Source organism: Pempheris klunzingeri, chromosome 20 (assembly GCF_042242105.1).
Source record: "Pempheris klunzingeri isolate RE-2024b chromosome 20, fPemKlu1.hap1, whole genome shotgun sequence".
Lineage (NCBI taxonomy): Eukaryota > Metazoa > Chordata > Actinopteri > Acropomatiformes > Pempheridae > Pempheris > Pempheris klunzingeri.
The window spans coordinates 13,660,010-13,679,494 of record NC_092031.1 but is presented as its reverse complement, the minus strand read 5'-3'; the positions used below and the strand labels follow the sequence as shown (position 1 = coordinate 13,679,494).

General features: G+C 43.5%; 1 protein-coding gene across 6 annotated transcripts in view; it reads right to left on the bottom strand.

The window, feature by feature from the left end:
* The window catches only part of raraa (retinoic acid receptor, alpha a), a 136,775-nt gene that overhangs the window by 63,996 nt on the left and 53,294 nt on the right, over nucleotides 1–19,485 (bottom strand). For all 6 annotated transcript variants that reach the window (XM_070851339.1, XM_070851336.1, XM_070851337.1 and 3 more), the window contains one exon: nucleotides 11,925–12,726. In XM_070851339.1, coding sequence (XP_070707440.1) covers nucleotides 11,925–12,078 — 154 coding nt within the window. In that variant the 5' untranslated portion in view covers nucleotides 12,079–12,726. The remainder of the gene's footprint in view (nucleotides 1–11,924; nucleotides 12,727–19,485) is intronic.

Genomic DNA, 19,485 nt, shown 5'->3' with positions numbered 1-19,485 from the left:
CACTACTATGACGTAGAAAATAATGGAAGGGGGGGCTATGAACTGTAAGAGCTCTTGGCCTCGGAGGGGAGCACAACAAAAAGGTTTATGGAAAAGAAAAGGTTCAGGATGAACTGAGAAACCTCAATGAATATCAGAAAACATTCTTTTTGGTTTGAGGCCCGTTAACATTGAGTCTATTCAGCTTCAACAACATGGCCCTGATGCATAAAGTTTGGGTGGGATGGTTTCGGACCCGCAGCCACACATACAGTAAGAAATGGACATGTGCATGAGCGCATGGGCACACACACACATGCACACACAAGCCAAAGTACCACAAGGGAAAACTACGTCAGCTTCTGGGCACACAGTACAAGCAGCCACACCAAACGTGTCGACAGACAGACGACTACCTTCATGATAAAGACTTAAAATATTCTCCTCAGAACGTTTCCCCCTGGAGCTCCTCCACTACTTTCCATGTGTACCTTCAGTCCAAGCAAGCTGGTTTTGACATAAAGGCTATTTTTCAAAGGTCTGAAAGACGGCGGCTTTGACAGCACATCTGCCAGGACTGAGCGGCTTCTTTTTTCTGTTTGGGGGGAGGGGGAGCAGAAAGCCCATATAGTTGTCTTCCCAGCAGAAAACCGCTTAATGCTCTCCAGAAACGCACTCATATATGCACTGCTTACAGCTGTGGTTTATGTGTATGTACAGAAATGTGCTGCACATTTGCTTAACAGCCAAACCCACAGGGACAAAGACAAACTCACACGCAGAAAATTAAAAAGGTGTGGCCGTTTCCTGGACTTAATCAAATGCTAAAACACACTTGCTTGTCATACACACATCCCTGAGAACCTCAGCCAGTCTAATATCTAAAGCAACATAACTCTCCAAGTCAAACCAGCTCACGCACGCTGTGTACACACAGCTCGATTATCAGCCCTATTTGATACTCACAGCCTGGCTGATAGATGTGTGGGAGGACAGACGGATGTTTGCTCACTGCTTATTCAGTGTCTAATGTCTTTTGGATGGGGGGGCTTTGAGACAGAGAGATAGCAGGTAAAAAAAAAAATCAAAGGAAGAAAGGGATGAAGGGCTCGCCGTGGTGAGTGAGAGAAGAAAACGTTGAGAAAGTAGATGAAGTAAATAAAGACAAATGACAGGGAGAGGGAGGGGGAAGTTTATGATGTTAAAAGGAAACCGGCCAGAAAGACGACCTGAGGGGGAGATCAAGAGAGATACAACACAAGAAGACTGAGAGCAAAGGAGTGAGGTGGTGAGAGCGAGAGTTTGGCCAAGTGCTTACAGGAAATAGTTCTGTTTGATGAGTAAACACTGAATCAGCGAAATCCCATCTCTGGCAGCACCTGACCTCTACCTCCCTCTGTTTCTCTCTCTCCCTCTTTCTCTGTTAACAGTAAACATGGACATTTTACCCACATTCTGGGGCATAAACAAATCATCTGACATGAAGAGCAACCCCAACCCACCCGCCCACATCTTGCTGCAGGTACTTAAATAAGTCAGTGGTCATTTGTTGAAAGTGTGAATCTGCTCCTGATTCTTCGGTGAAGGGTTTTGCCTGGGCCTGTTGTGATTTAAAATGCCTGCAGGGGCCCTTCACTTCCCTAACTCACGCTCTCCCCCTCTCTTGATCTTTCTCTGCCTCTTTCTAACCTCCTCTTCAGGCCTGTCTCTTTCTTTCAAAGAATGAGCAATTGGAGGGGTCTCTGGGTCAGAGAGGGAGGTCCCGGGTTTGACCTTAGGTATGTAGTGTCGCTCTATCTCTTTCTCCAAGATCAGTAACTACCGCCCTTTACCTTGAAGATGTCCTTTTTTCCTTGTGTTGTTTCACCATGGAGTCACCCAGCATGTGGCTGTTCACTATATGAGAGTCACGGTGTTTGGGCTAATTTCCAAGTTATTATAAGATGGGTAGAAGCCAACCAACCACTTGTTTAATTAGCAAGATTGAAAGACAGTTTGCGAAAAATCGGGTCACCCACACGCGTCTGAAGGTATATGTGTTTATGGAGGTTTTCTGAGCTGCTAGATTCAAAGGTGGAGTGAAAAGCCCCCATTTCTGACACTGGAAAGAAGCGGAGAGTGAATGTTTCAGACTCTGTTCCATCCTTCAACAAGCACTTATTTTGAAGCATACCTTAATGCTGACCATTCATTACAAAAGAATTGTGGCTGCTTTGGCCTCTCCTGACCCTGAGAAAAGCATTTCCAATGACAAACCATAATCCTCTCTGACTGTCTTGCAGTGGAACATATTTTGTCTGTTTTAGGGTTTTCTTTAGTGCATCACATACAGAAAACAAGCAGCTGATCAAAAGACTTGGCCGTGATTGTGTAATTGTGTGGTGCTGCTGCTTAGTCAAAAAGTGCATGTTGTGAGCTTCAACAACAAAGAGAGACTAGATCCATAAAACCACTTGCTATTTGTGGGGTCTGCCGCACTTAAAATTTGGACTGTCTCGTATGGTGTATTCCAAACTGAAGCATGCATGTTTGTGTGAAAGTCTGTCTCAGTTAGGAGACAAAGAAAATGTTTTGTTACAGTCGGTGCAAGTACGGTGGGTGTTTGCATTTGTGTGTTTGTGCGTGTCTATCTGCTACAGCCTAAGACCCGAGATTTTATCTTGGCAGTAAACTGATCAGTCAATGTCAACGACTGCGGAATTCCTCAGTAACTCTCCCAGATCCAACCAGTCTCACAACAATCAACAGTTTGTGTGTAACAACAACACTGGAATCCTACACAGTCTAATCCATCTACCACAACACTGGGTCGAAGGCAGAGATTAATTAACACATAATCCATGATGGATTGGCTCGTGTCCCTGTGTTGTGTGTTGTGCCATGGCCACTTCACTTTTTGTTAAATTGTTAATAATTAGATTATGACAGTGAGGGTGGGGGAAAATACAAGGACAAAAATGGCCGCCGTGATGGCCACGTTCCTGGCACGCGATAATGTGTGCCAGGACGGTTAGTATTGAACATCTGTTTGTTGCACGAGACAGACCAAATAAGGGGACTAATCAAGGCCTAATGCACACCAGTTGTTAAGAAGGCCATTTCAAATGGAGGGCAAAACTGTGTCACTAATCACATCCTCTTTGTCCGCTTTGTGCGAGCATATGCACAGGGCGCATCCGCGAAAAAGAGAACGGCTGGGACACGATGATAAAAGCAGCATAGAGTCAGTGGCGGAGAGAGTGAGGAAGAATTAGAGAGGTTGAGAGAGCCAGCGCAAGTTTCAGGTGCCTCTAAACGCTGATCACAGGCTAGCAACTGAACAGCTGTTAGTCCCTGATGAAAAGAAAGAAGAGAGAGGCCATAGAGGGAAAAGACAGATCAGAGAGACGAGAAGGACGGGAAAAAAAAAGAAAGAAAGATTGTAAAAACTAAAGAGAAATTAGAGAGAAAACGCAGCCACACTGAAGTTGAACTTGTCTACATATTGTGTGTTTACACCCCACATCTGTGTTTCGTGCAGCGCCTTCAGACAGGATACACTAATCAGATGGAATTTATTTATGTAAGCGAGGCTCGTTGATTTTAATATTGCATATGCCGATTAATGATTTTAATCCTGTCTGGAGCACATATGTCAGCGTTTCCTTTCCCTCTACACCACTAATAATTACAGTCCCAAATATCTACTGCTTTTTTGCATGTTCATTGGTCAAAGTTTGAGTCCCGTCCGTACAGACCACATTGTAGTTTATAGTGAATTTTTTTTTGCTCAAAACAAAACACTTTTTCTGTTACTGAATTTATAAGATCAACACACTGTTCCAGATCCAGATTGGACTTTTAGTTTAATTTTCACTTTTACTTTTCTTGCACTTACATACAAAATGCTTAAGTGCACTACCGCCTCAATAATTCTCGATTGACTGGACGAAAAGATTAGTCACAAATATTATCAGATGTAGTTGATGTTTTCGCCAAATCTGCAGGAATTTGCCATGAAATCATAGATTGCTTCAGCAATTTGTTGTGATTATTTATTGTAATTATTATAAATAACAGGAAGGCTCAAAATAACATTCAGTATAGACACAAATGGCACTTGAGTTTTAAATACAGAGGCTGCAAAAATCTTTTACTTAAAATGTTATTGAAATTGACATTTTATTTGTTTTATGAGAGTTTCCTGTATCCCAGTATCATGAAACACTGTAGAGAAAAAGGCTCCAGCACTGCGTTCAAGTTCTAGTGATCTAAGCTGATACAGTACTTAAGAGCTAAGTAACATAGAGGACGTAACCGATAAAGACAGAAAAAATGAATACACCTGACGAACTCCACAGCATTAAAGGTGGGTGTCCACAAATCTTTGGATTTACACTTCGTACACGAAGGCCTGTAATGTGCTAATGCTATCTCGAGTGCATTATCTTTCCACTCTGAGGAGGCTATGTGCTAATGCTAGCAGACAGGCTTGAGGTTAAGTGTGGCCAGGGGCCCCTTCGAGAGGTGCCAAGGGAGAACTGGTGGCCCCATAAGCTCTGGCCGAACAGAGCTCCCTTAGCCCGTTTGCGCAACACAGCTAACCATTGTGCTAGGCTGAAAAAGCGCATTAGGCGCTGAGAAAAGGGCTTTCCCTCTGAAACCCCCTTGGACAACAAGCAAAGCTCTGCTTGATAATTCAATCACTCTCCGAGCTATGCAGGGCAGATCCGCACAGCCGCTCAGAACCGCTCCTCAGCTCTCTCCTTTCCTTCCCTTCCTCCCTCGTCTCCTCCATTAGGTAACTGTCCTATATTTTACAGATGCCGTCATCCCTACCGCTTATCAAAGGACAATACAGGAATGATGCCTGTGAGAAAGTCATTGACATTTGAATGTATGCGGCACAGTGAGTTATGGCTGTATGCAATGGGTACTGCAAAAAGGGCATAAGAAGATAGAGTGTGTACGTGCGTGCGTGTGTGTGTGTGTGTGTGCGTCTGCGTGTGTACATGGAGAGGGGAGAAGAGATAAAAGGAAGGAGAACGGGGTCAGTGCGAGAGTGGGTTGAAGGAAAGGATAGGGAAGCCGTAGCAAAGGAGAGAGAAAAAAGGGTGAGTTCTTATCGCTTTACCCTTGTCTTGACTTCCTTGCGGGGCCTTTGAAGTGAGCAGAAATAAAGATACTTGCGCTGGCACATCAGAGAGAGATTTAGATTATGCCAGTGTTTACCCTACTGAGTGCTGCATGGCTGCTGGCGACAGCCTGCTGGTTTTGAAGTCGTTATGGCCCAACTACAGCTTAAAGTGCTCGCTGCTCAAAATGTAACACTCACGCTGCAGAGGAGGACTTTCTCTATGTGCTTGTGTGTCAGTTTGTATGTGTGTGCATCTGTACCGTATGTGCACATGTGTACATGTATGTGCCAGTTAGTGTGAATGTTTATGAGAGATAGCATGTGTCCTTGTATTCCTAATAGACTGTGTGATTCACAAATGTGTGTGTGTGTGTGTGTGTGTGTGTGTAAAACCCCCCGAAAATGGAGCCATCCATCGGATTATGGGTAGACAGCTCTTTGAAAAGGAGGGCCTGTATTTGCATAAGCGGCCATGGAAGGGGGAAAAAAAACTATAGAAAGAAAGACAGAATGAGAGAGCAAGAGATAGGGGAAGAAAGAGAGTGAGGAAAGAACAAGAGAAGGAGGGGGGGGCAGGAGGAGTGGACCTCACTTGCCAAGCCACTCAGGGATAAATCCTGTGGCTAGGATCAAGTATTCTGGGCAAGGATTTGGCCCCAGGTCCCCTCAAAGCAAATGGAAAATAACAGGCTGTGAGTAAATAGGTGGCAGGGTAATGATAGCTCTGTCAACTCCTAAGGTGGAGAAGGGGAGGGTGGGAAGAAGGGAGGACTCAGGAATCAGAAAATGAGAGAAAGAGAAAAAGAGAGAGAGATGACGTATGAGGAGTGTGAAGCGATGAACTCGGGGGGGACTAGAGATGTGCAGAAGCCAAAAAAGAAGGGAGTGAGAAAGATATGAGTGAGGGAAGGCCAGAGGGCCAAAGGAGAGGGTGATGGGTGTTCTTGTGGGAGCCACTTTTGGCTAGGTTTGCTGGTGTTTTGGCACATGATGCTGGCACGGGACATGGATGCTGCCAAAGCCAGTGTGCGTGTGTTTCTATGTGTGTGTGTGTGTGTGTGTGCCTGGGGTCCCTATTTCTGTCACATCTGCACAGAAGGACTGTATCTCTGCCTCTCTCTCCCTCCCTGACTCTTTGTCTGTCTCTTATCTTTTCGCTTTCCCTTTTCAGCAAACTTTATCCAAAACCTACTCTGCCCACTTTCACTCATTTTTCTTGGGTAACATGGGAACCGATACCTATCACTACTACCATGTTTCCTTTCCAAGAAGGTGTGTGTTAACCTGCCTAAGCACAGTATGGGATGAATTACAATTATACTAATCGCTTAAGTTCTTTCTCAAGCAAAAATTAAAAAAGATTTGATGGAACCAGGTTCTCAAATGTGAAAATTTGCTGCTTTTCTTGGTTTTGATTATAATAATTTGAATATTTCGGGGTTTTTGAGTACTTGGCAGACCAACCAAGACATTTGATGAGGTCACCTTGGGCTCTAGGATATTGTGATGTGATTGTGTGTGATTTTTTTCTAATGTTTTATATATCAAATAATTAATTGATCAATTGAGAAATAATCAGCAGATTCATCGGGAACAGAAATAATTGTTAGATGAAGCCTAGTTGATTGCACAACTCCCAACTATCCGATGCCAATGTGTGCTCCTTATGCAGCAGGGTTTGGGTGTCCAGCAAGTCAGACTCGCCAACCTATCGCTGACTTTAAATTAAATTCCCCTTTTTATTGGCTGTAACAACAAGCTTTTCATGCGAAAAGCAAAGAAACGACATTGAAAGTATTCTGGGGTTTTAAAGAATTGTCCAATATTAATATAGTCTGGCGATATAGTCGCTCAATTCAAATCATTGTTTACCCATGTTTTGGAGCAAAATATTAAATTCATCAACACATATCAAATGCTCTACCATACTGACAATAACAATTATGACAACAATAATTTCTCAAAATGTTCCTGTGTTCTAATATCTTCTATCTAAGTTGATGTTCATCATGTTAAGTGATAGAGAATTAAGTCAGAAAAAGCTCATGCTAAAAGTAAATAGTTGTATGTGTAGCAACAGAAGCAGCTAAATGATGTAAATAGCTGTGGTGAAAGCTGTAGCTTATATCTACCAGCGTTTTTTCTAAGATTTGGCACAGTTAGAAAAATGTGATTGAATGATTGAATGTCTGGCAAACAAGCAAATGCATCTCTATTTAAAATACATGTTCCATTCAGCACTGAATGAAGTTATTTCCAGTGCATCAAATTTGTAGAGATCAACTTGTTATTAATCTGATGCAATACCAAGAGCAGCACTACTTGTGATGTGCCATGAATCTAATACATGATACTGGGAAAGTAATGGTTTACTTCTTTGAAAAAGAAAATAAGACTCAGTCCTTGTGCTCATTTTTCAGGCTCCCACTCTGCAGTTAATTAACAAGGCCGTTAAGCTGGGCTGAATGAGCGCTATGCTGCCATGCTAGATGTGTTTTACACGCCATGTTTAATAAGCCTGCATCCTCACCATCAAGGTATCGGCATCCCTCAAATGGCTTTCCAATAATGACAACTAGAGGTATTGTTTCTTTGAGTGTGTGTATGCGCGTGTGTGTGTTTCTGAAGTGGCTAAATGGCTGCTACCTAGCAGCCTGATAGAAAAAGTGCTCCGGTCAATAGCTTGCATGTTTGTGTTGTATCCACACACACACATTGGATTTCTGTAACAGGGGAGCATACGGCAAGTGTTTCTCACTGTCATTATCCTTATCCCTACCACACAAGCTGTGTGAGTATGTGAAGGTGTGTGTTTTCGCCACCCATGGAGTGTACTGACATGCCCCCTTGATTCCTGCAGACCACCGGGGCAGATAGGAACCACCTGTCTGTCCAGAAACCAGCACACACACACACAAACACACACTTTGCCAAGCATTACCATATCCATATTTACTCATGGTCAGTGCATTCCACCATGGGCAGCTTAATGGGATAGGTAACACACACACACACAGCTTCCTTGAGGTCTGAAAATATCCTTTCATATTTCTCCTGCTGGCCCAAGAGTACATTCATAAATGCCATAAAAGCCCCCTAATAAGTCAAAAGAGATGATGCTCGTGTGTGTTAGCCATCCAAGGAAACGCTCCTGTACCAAGCAATTACTGTGGCTGCTGAAACAAGAGCGCTCTGTGGGGAAAAGCCAATTAGTCCGCCGCAGCAGCAGGTAGCAAGCTGGCTCCATTCATTATGATCCCTCATAACACTGTGCTAATGTAATAGCGTGGTGTTAGAGCTGGTGACAGACAGCGGAAGGCTTTAATGATAATAACGGGATCAATAGTTGGGGTGTTATAGTTCCATATTCATACGAGCGTGTGACGCAAAAGATTTAATCGAAAACACTAATGAAAGTTGTGCACGTGAGCGAGCGAGTGTGCGTGTAAAGAGCACATTCTATTGGATGAGGATATTTGGCTTTGTTCAATACAGCAGGTGCACGTTTGTGGGTGCGTGAGCTTGGTGATAATATTCAGTTAACTAATAAAGCTGCAGGCAATAAATGTAATATCAATATCTGCAACTGATCCGCTCCGGTGCATAACCTAACCTGATGATTTTCAGATAATGTGATGTGAAGACATAACCCAGGAGGCTAGAGAAAGCTGGAGAGACACAGGGAGCGAGAGTGTGTTGAGGGCCTTGATTAACCCTTCTGCTCTGCTTGGTCCAAATAATTGGTTTATTGTGGTTTGCTGAAGGGTGCCGAGGCAGAAGAGCTGGACAACTCTGAGAACAGCGTGGAGGAGGATGACAGTGAACAGAGGAAAGAGACCAGAGAGAAAAGAAGACAGGAAAAACGGGCAGGTCTACTGCACAGGATTTTGGTGGCAAATGAGTTCAGCAGTTAAACAAAAGGGCTAGACCTCGTGGCTTTTCAATTCAATGTTATCCATCCATTTTAACACCCTTTTTACATTTGACGAAATACATAAATACAGGTTCATGTAGCAAAGACACATAGAAAATCCGATCAGGTGGACAGGTGGCAGCATGGTTGGCAGTCAGCACTTTGAGCGAAAAGCAATTCACCGTAACAGAAATGCTGAAAAAGATGTAATTATCTACAATCTAAGCACAAAGACGCACGTTAACACTTGTGAAAAAACTCAAGTGCCCCATATGTCCTTCAGTCCCGGCTATAAATTGCATTGTGTGCTGCATTTTCTTGAAAAAATGTGGCCTTTACAATGACAAGGACAAAACTACCATTTTGGACAACAGAAAGAAAAAACTCCACAAGGACAAGCTACATTATTCACTCTGTGTAAACACAGGTACAAGTGCACACACGCATACACACATACACACACATGTGCATTTGGCCTACACTGGAAGCTCTGCCATGCTAAGATCCATCAAAGCCAATGCTCGGCTCTCTTGCCTCCAATCTGACATTCTGTGAACCTCTCTCGTTCAAGCTCCAAACAAACTGACTCCCACCTCCACCCCTCCTTCAGCAATCGCTCGCTTTCCCGTTCTCTGTCGTCACTGCTCAGCGTTGAATGGGCCGGTGAGGGCTTAGCTGGAGTGTGTGTGTGAGTGTATGTTAAAGTGAGAGAAAAAAAAAGAGGTGTTTGAAGGGGGGGGAGAGAAATGATCTGCCAGAGAGGGGAATAGGAGGAGGAAGAGAAAGGGGTGAACGTGGTGTGTTTGTGTGCATAGATGGGAGGAGACAGTTGTGTGTGTGTGTGTCCGTGTGTGTGTGTGTCCGTGTGTGTGTGTGTGTCCGTGTGTGTGTGTGTGTGTCCGTGTGTGCCAGTATGCGTGAATTATGCCTGCAGTTATCTGCATGCAAGGAGGAGCAGGAGTGAGAGAAAGTGAGCCAGCATGAAGGGCAAAGATTGTGTTTATATTTAAGTGTGTGTGTGTGTGTGTGTGTGTGTGTGTGTGTGTGTGTGTGTGCGTGTGCTCTTCAGGAAGCTGTGGTGTCCCTGGCTCTCCAGTGTTTACAGACAGGAAATGTTTGTCCAGGCATAAGGGAAGGAACCTTGCTGCCCCGCATGGCAAACACTGGGAGAGTGGCCCGACACACACACACGCAGTTATTCCAAAACACACACACATACTTGTAACAGTCTAAAAAGAGGAATCTGTGAGGAGCTCCAGTCTTTGTGAGTGAAGTGGAGTATCTGGTATTGGGGAAGTGGGAGTGACTGGGCTGGGCACCAACTGTTACTTCCCTCCGCGCTGACTGCCAACGCCAACTCCGGCAGATAGAAAGTCAACACAGTGACCCTCTCTGAACCTGTGAGAGCGAGGCGAGGCCACGGCCTGTCCTCACCAATACATGCAAACTGACTGTAGGTCTGCATCACCATCTGGATTCCTTTAGTTTATATTTCTGCTGCTGCCACAGCCGTTTAATTAATTACCTAGCTTTTTGTGCCTCAGTCTGCTGTCAGATGCAGGGATTATAAGAATGTAATATTTATATATATTATTCTACTCCTATTTTAGAGGGCGACATTTTACTTTATACTCCCTTGGATACAGTCTGTCAGCTATAGTTACCAGTAACTTTGCAGATTAAGATTCAACATACTTCACACAGTGCAAAAATCTCCTCAAAGTCGTAATTCCTTTAAATAAATGAAAAATCTGGTGTGAGATCATTTCAGCTACTTTCCAGGACAAATTAACATGTATCAAGAATTTTTGAGTCAAATTCAGATTCAGTGTGTGACTTGGTGAAAACCAAGTCAGTATAAGGTCATTTTCTTTATTTAGAGCTCCAATTTGCTACGGTCTTTCGTTAAGGATACTAAAACTGAAGATGGAAAACATACAATCATACTGCAAACTATGATGTATTTGTCTAGATTAAACTACACACCAGCATATAAAGGAGTGAAAATAAGCTCCACCTGCTGCAACATTAAAATAAATTCTGAAAGCAGCCCCTGAACATAATGAGAAGTTTTACTTTTAATGCATAATGACATTTTGCTGTTAACACTTCTGCCCTTTTTCTTAAGGAAAATCGTCAATGCAGGATTCATAATGGAGCATTTTACTTTTACTTGAATGAAGAATCTGAAAACTTCTTCCACCACTGTTCATGGTTAAATGAATTTTCTTGTGTAAAATAAATACACTAAAGAGCGGCGTCTCTTTCCCTATTATAAAGTCCGTCTCACCTTGTTTGAGTTAAACAAGGAACTTTGCAAGTGAGTTCCAAAGCTTTTGATGGATTGTATAAAGGAGTTGTAGCATGAAGCTTGGCAACCATGATAGTATTTGTGAGATTTATTTTAGGAACACTTGCCAAATTTATGTTCCTCAAATAAACAATGCTCCTTTCTGGCTGTCCTGCCTCACTTCCCTGTGATCTACGCTGACATTTCCATGTGCGTGTGTGTGTGCTTGTGTGTGTTTGCTGATGTGTGTGGGCTTGTAAATTAAGGACAACGCTGGAGGCGATGTGGGTGTGTGTGTGTGTGTGTGTGCGGCTGCCACTCTCTGTTTACCAACTCACACATCTTTCATATAAGAATGATCTAAACAGGATGAGATGAAAGAGTCCTTTCACCAGCAGACTCACAAGCATGTGTACACACACGCGGCAGGGGAGCAGGAAAACAGTGTGCCACAGCCGCACAGGTACACCAGGACACACACAAAGGAAAGTAAATCATCCTCTCCCCCCACATCCTGCTGCTCAATCACCACCATGTACAATAGTCAGAGCATGGCACAGTCCCACATCTGAAACTTGAACCAAAAGGGTAAAAAAAAAAAAGGGGTAAAAAGAAAGTGTACTTACTGGCTGGTGAGGGAGTGCTGTACCCACTCATGGGCATTCCAGGCAGGGCTGGAGGCGACAGGCTCCCCAACATGTGGGGGAAGAAGTAGGAGTAGGTGGGCATGGGGAAGCCGTTGAGGTGGGGGCCCGGCAGCGGGTTGCCCTTCCCAGCCATGATGGCTCGGTCCACCCCCAGTCACAGACAGACCTCACTGAAGAACCACCTTAATGTGATCTAACGGGGTCAGTGTGGATTACTGTACTGATTCAATCCCCCATACGGACACTGCATGAGTAGATACTCCAAAAGACGCCCAAGTGACGTCTGTAAAAATCTCCGTATGGTTCGGAAACTTGTGCGCTGTGGCCCTTGAAATGGCTGCTGTGGATGTCGCCAAGACAAAAATCCAGTTGGGTAAGTGAATGTGTGTGTTGAGTTACTAAGGAAACAAAGATTAAAAGAGACACAGGGTAGCAGTATAAAAGGGGACTGTTTTATCCTTCCTTTCTCTGGTATTGTGAAACAAGCTGAAAGGCCTTATTTGCAAGAGGCGTTGGGGAGGCTGGAAACTTGCACGGCCATTCCTTATCTTGAAGTTGAAGGGGGTGAAAGAGACAGGAGGCAAGTTGAGTCAAGAGCAGGTGAGTTTGAACAGGTGATAGTGGTGATGGGGGTGCTAGTGGTTGTGATGCTTTCTGGGGAGGGGGTGTAGATTCGCTCCTCCGCCACAGAATTCTCCTAGGGAATGCGAAGATCACATGATGCTAAGACAAGGCTCTTCTCCTTGGACGGGCTTCCTCTTTGCAATCAAGCACCTTCTATCTATGAAAAACAAAGAGAGAGAGGGAGAGAGAGAGAGAGAAAGAGAGAGAGAAAGATCATTTAGTGCTTCAATGACAAGGTAAAGAGATCGTTTCCCTTTGTACTAAAGTGCTTGAGCAAAGCGGCTCTCTTCTTTTGACACTAATTAATGGTAATGTCTCATCTGAAATGTTACAAAAACACCCCCCTGCCTTAATTATCTAATGGAGTGTTAAAACTGCGAAGAGGGCAGTGGGTGTGTGATGTCTCCTCACAGCTTTGTGTGCTCATACGCACCCTCATTAACAGTGACAGACTACAAATTCTGCAGGAGACGAGCCAAAACATAAATGAAGAGAGCAACACAAAAGAAAACTTTGCTAATTACAACAGTTGCAGAAGCCAGAGGTGAGACCCAAGGCGCAGATCTAGGACCAGAGAGATTTCTGCCGCAGAGTTTACTCCCAAATTAAGAGCAAGGCATGTACAAACAGACCTGGAACCACTGCAGAAAGCATGAGCACAGACAAGGGCACTGACATCTATACAACCACAGAACACAATTATCACAAAATGGTACACTAGCACCACAATATACACCGTAAGAGACTAGGGGCTCCTTTTCAAAACAGCGTGTCACTGCTCATTTTTTACTGCAATGACCCTTCTGAGTCAGTGGATGTAATGCACAGCAGTAAAAGTAAAGTCACTGCAACACACACACACACACACTCACATACATACACACAGACTACACTGAAAATACAGGAGGAATGTGTCTTTGCATGACCAGTGTTGCTCAGGAATGTGGCACTCCAACATGAATCACACCAGGACATCATGGATAACTCCTGCAAAGTGAGAGGGGTCAAGTCAGACATATTTGTGTGCCTGTTCCCACTTGAATGATGTACATAAAGCATCGGCATATGACAGGTGAGAGGGCGCACTGGAGTCAGCCATGTACAGAAGCATGACAAAGTAAAAAGAAAAACCAACAGAGAGTTCTTTACCACATGCAGGCAGAACAGCTGAACTGTTCCTTGGCATGGACTCTGCAAGTCTCTGAACTCTACTGGAGGAATTGACGCCATTGTTCAAAAAGATATTCTCTCATTTGGTGTTTTATTGATGTGTTGGAGAGCACGGGAGTTCGTCTGGGTTGGGATTTTGTGAATGTGCTGGGGATGCCTCGATTATCAACTGTTTTAATTGGATTGTGCATCACCCAGATGTGACCGATCCATATTAATGGATTTCTGTTCGCTTAGTTCATTTGCTACACTTTTGATGAAATAACCTACAGCTTATAGTCATATCTTCCTGCATATGCTTAACAAGAAAAGCATTTTATTTTCTGTAACTCTCTGTTTACTGTCTTTATCCTAAAACATCTTCAACTATGTCCGTTCGAGCGTTGCTCCACCATAACCATCTTTGGTTACAGTTTAACATTCTTTGTGAAACTGTCAGAAACTTGTTCTCAGTGATTCTATAGGGGCTCAGTGCTCGATCTGTGCCTGTGTCTGCATGTATGTGTGACTATATATCTACATGTGGGACAAAATGAGTAATTACTAACAGGAATGAGTTACCAAACTACAGTAATAATGTTTGCCTGTGTGGGTGTGTCAGTGTGTATGGTGCAGGTAGTGTATATAGAGCGCCGATATGTCTCTTATTCAGATGGAGAGCTGATTTTATGGATTGGCCTTCTGTCACCCACTTATTTTTATTGATTGTTACCAAAGTGCTCTCTAGTCACCCTGTTGCTGTGAACTGGTGTGTGTGGTGGTTGGGGGTTGTGGGCTGGAGAGTGCGGCTGTATTAGGCCAAAAGCTTTAACAGCATTTTTAAAGCCCAGGGGAGTTGGGTATAGTTTTATTTGCTTTTAAAGACATTCTCTCTCCTGTGTAGCCACCTATTAAACCAAAAAGAGAGCTAAGAGGTAGGGTAACGTACAAACAATGGATTGTAAGATATTATTTCTGGTTTTGTAATACAGAGTAGTACACAACCATTACCATTATGAAATGCGGCCTTGACACACCTTATATTGCACATTGATGCGATCATGTAAAATGTATCAGCGTTGTCGAAAACACACACTAACGTGATGTAAAGCCATATATATTTTAATGCAACAGCCAGCAGCCTCAGATGCTGACTGGGGTCTTTCAGTGAAGAACTACACTAACTAGGGAACTACAGGAACTACTCACTGGGAGAACAGGAGAACCCACAGGCTTATCATTACAGCGTCTACTATGGCACCCTATGAGGCCGCTCCGACAAGTGACATGAGGCGTTACCTTGCGCTTACACCTGCAGCAACTTTGTTGTGGAGCACTTTTAACTCTTTTTACTAATGTTACTGTAAATAGTTGAGGATATTGCAAAGCTAGTGGCTGCAGCACAACCGGATTTTATCATATGTTGTGATGGAAAGGAGCTGACTAGTAGAAACTAAAAGCAGTTAAAGTTTCTACTCACATGGCCTTTGATTTAAAATTAGAAACTGAGACACAAGCCTTTTATTATTAACTAATTTATTGAACTACTTCTCTATCTATGCTAGAGCAAACATTTGTAAAATGTAAAAATACTCACTCAAAAGCCACAACAGAGTGTGGACAGAGGCAGCATAACTTAGCACCTTTTTATTCCCTCTGCCAGTGGAGAGGACAAAACAGCACAAACGATCGGCAACACAAAGATCAGACGCACACCGCTAAAGGAGGAATAAAGGCACAACCGAGAGCCTGTATAATCTGCTGCGGAAAATGCACACAAAACGCCGAAGCAGGGTGAAGCTGCTGACATGCACTCCACATCCTCCTTCCTGTCAATGGACACAAACCAATCACAGTCCTCACAAAGGGCTGTGTACTCTGATGCTACGTTGAATGGGTTAGGCCGAAATCCTTGCAGACGAATGCTACATGTCAAAAACACACAAATAAACTTTGAGTATGTTCATACACAGTCAAGAATTAGTGTGCTTTAAATGCAAATTTTCAGCTTTAGATTTTGAGGGTATTTATGTTTAAATTGGATGAACAGTGTAGGAATTACAGACATTTATATTTGTAGTCCACCCTTTATAAGGACCTCACTGTATGTGTTTACATAAGAATATATACAGAATAAGCAGATATAAACTCAACGACACACATCCAGATCTCTTTTCTCTAACTCCCCTTCACACACAACAGCATGCACGCACACACACTAATCTCCCCTCCATTGCTCTGTCAGGGTGCTCACGCCGCATGATGTATGCGTTCTATATGATATGGCTGACACACAAGGTCATTGATATGGAGAGCAAGAAAGGGAAGCAGTTGTGCGCACAATGCAATACGGTTGCTGCTCTTCATTGCAGTATAGATGTGTTCAGGTGCTGTCAAGGCCGACAAGACACGTCTCACGTAAACATGCATAACTAACGCCGAAGATGATAAGGCACGGAGGGAAAAAAACCCAAGGAACAAGAACATGTATATCAGTGTTGTATGTCCACATAAAAAATGTACTCACTTTTTGCTTACTGCACATACACCTACACAAGTGAAACATGGACGGCTGCATTCTAAAGACAGGACTAGATAGCATAGCATAAGATTAAGATGCAATAGTGCAGCCTATAGAAGTGAGTAGGGACCCTGGGGCCGGGAATCCAGCCATTAATGTGCGGCTTTTCAAAGACTTTCTAACCATTTCTCCGCAGTCTCCATTTGTATAGCCTTATCTGTCTCTTTTACCATTATATAGCTAGCCCATATCTGCCAAATTCATTCCAACATACTCAAGAGCACACAGGCAAGGTGCTGTATGGAGAGCACCTCCTGAGGGAATGGATGTGATCACTTACAGTAGGAGGAAAAATAAACAAACAATCTGGGTCACTTGGTCTTAACTCTGTGTTTGGCATGTAACAGGCAGAGAGAAGGGAGGGTCAGAGGTCATGGGGCATGAAAGACTGTAATTGGTTGTGACAGCAAATGCTGAATTAATAATCGGAAAAAGTAAATGGCAGCGTGAGGTCAGGGTGGACAAGGGGCGGACAACACAACAAGCAGAGCCACAGGGGATGGCAAACGCAACGCATGACATACAGAGACACTCTGGTGTGTACAGAAATAGAGGGAGATGCGCATTTGAACGTACGCACAAATCAACACATATACTCACACGCATGTACAGAGCTGAAAGAGGTCACTGACAGAAAGCAAAAAGGACATCAGTTGTTGTTGAGAGGTATAAATAAGCACAGGCTGATGATTGGGACGATCAAACACACACACACAAGTATGAGCACATGTATGCACACACAGCAACATCTAGAATCTATATGTCTTCTGATGACCAATTATCCATGATATGGATAATTGTGTGACAAGAGCAGCTGGTGGTCAGTGGCAGCAGCACCACACTTCAGTGTGCTGCTAATGCTCTGCTCAGTGAGTTCAGAGATGTTCATGATAAACAAAGCATAGTTAGCAAAGGCTACATCGAGCATGTGCCTTTCAGCTGCCAATAAGAGTGGTGGTGTGTTTCAGAGAATACAGCCAATGCTCTTCTCAAGGAAACATTATTGCTTTATGACTTCATTACACAACGTTAAGTGTTAAACTGTGCAGTACAGTGAACTGATCACTACGGCATTGCTCAGTAATATGTAGTTCAGCTTACAACAGCCTGAGGTATCAAATATTGAAGAATTAGAATCAAGTCAATTGCTATCATGTTGTCACATGATACCTGCTACTTTATGAATGTGGGCATATCACTTGAATATGTGTTGCTTGGCTTGTCGTCGGTATTTTCCACCATGATGACAAAGTATTTCACCATATAAGGTTGAGAAACAGGTGACTGAGAATATCTCTGTAATGGCCTGAACATAAAACCTATATGCCTCTCCACAGGCTGCTCAGAGTGGATGTCAACCTATAACAGCGAGTGGGCTCCGACCTGTATGGCTTTGCAGTGTTACACATAATGGAAGTCGCTCAAGCACGATGCACTGAAATTTTTATGAGGACAGCAGCGTGGGTGAATGCATACGTCAGAAGTGAGATGTGACAATGAGGCAACGCATGAGTGTGTGTGCACGCATGAGTGTGTACACACTGCACATTTAAGAGCATATCTGTGTGTGTGTGTGTGTGTGTGTGTGTGTGTGTGTGTACTGTACATTGTGTGTAGATTTCAACAGGTGTCTGAGAATGGTTGTTGTGTACAGTCATGCATGAAGCCTGTGTGTGAGTGTGTGTGTGTCTGTGTGTGCTGTGTGTGTGCTTAATGTTTAATGTGTGCCCACGTCATGTCCTGAATCACATTTGCATTGCCATCTTATTGCCCTGGGGTAGTATCTTACAGTACACTGCATTTACTGTACATTACTAGCTCAGATGGGTTTTGCATGTAGAGGAGATCACATCCGCATAGGTGTGTGTGTGTGTGTGTGCGTGTGTGTAAATGAACTCTATTGTATTGAATTAAGGTGAACAACACAATATACCACGCATCTGGAATACTCTGGGTTCAAACTTGTTTTCCATGCACCTTTCTATGAAAAAACTGTTGCAATAACTGAAGTAAAGTCAAGTGACTTTGGTGAGTGAATAATCTAATTAGTTCTGTCCAAACCACTGAGCCACATTGCCACAGCCTTACTGTAAAGTCATCCAGTCTAGCCAACTTTTAGTAAATAAAGGGCTGAAAGCAACTATTTCCAAACATTTGTCTAATAAAAACTGCCATTTAAAGAAAATGAAACAGCTGATCACCTGATCGCTACGGCATTATGCAACAGAGGGTACATTGTATGTTGGATTATTTCTTAATCTCTTACTAGTGTTAACTATTAACTCTGATATTGCAACAAAATGTCTTGAATGTAAATTAGAACTTTAAATCAAGTGTTCCATATGTTCCTCAAACGTTGTACAAGACTGGTGTCTCCTCCACTGTTTTAAGAAGCAGATGTAATATCTTGATTGTAAGAAACAGAGAGTTCTTGTTCTGTAAACATATTCCTGATAAACACAGGCCTACGCAGACAGCGCTGACGGCTGGTGGAGAGTGACGTACAGACCCTAGCGTCCAATCAAACAATGGTTACGTGTGATATTGTGATACTCTGCCCTTTAAAATCTGTTGGAAAACCCAGTTCTTGGCTCCTCTGACCAGAATCAGTCATGAGCCCCGCGCTGCCTGAACCCCAGCGTTGTATTGCATTGTATTTCACCTGTGAATCTGAATTAAAGGCGCTCCTGAGACCGTGTGAACCCTCCGGCTGAGTGATGTCAAAAATCTTGGGCTGTCCATTAAAGAATACGGGTCCATGAGTTTCAATACTGGTATACGAATTAGGTAAAATAACTGACCCAACAATACTTCCGCCTCAGTGCTCCTTCCCTTCCACCTGTGCAGCTTTGAGATGGTCAGAATCATAGCGAGCTGAGGCATTGTGGGTGAGAGAGCAGGAGGTGGGAGCTACTTCTCAATGACAGCCAGAAAGTGTGGCACAAGAAGGCTAAAGGGTGCTAAGTGCACATCCAGGGCGGTGAGAATCCTCAGCCGTTTTGCCAAGGCCCCCTGTGGGGTGAATCCACTTGTCAGTAAAGCAGGCTGGGTGACATTTCTGCTTCACCTCAGAAAGGTCAGCCTTTAATTATCTCAAATGCCAGCAAGCACTGCACCTGCAAAAAATAAACCCAGGGATGAGCTGTGTGTATATGTGTGTGTGTGTGTGGTGTGTGTCAGGGTAAG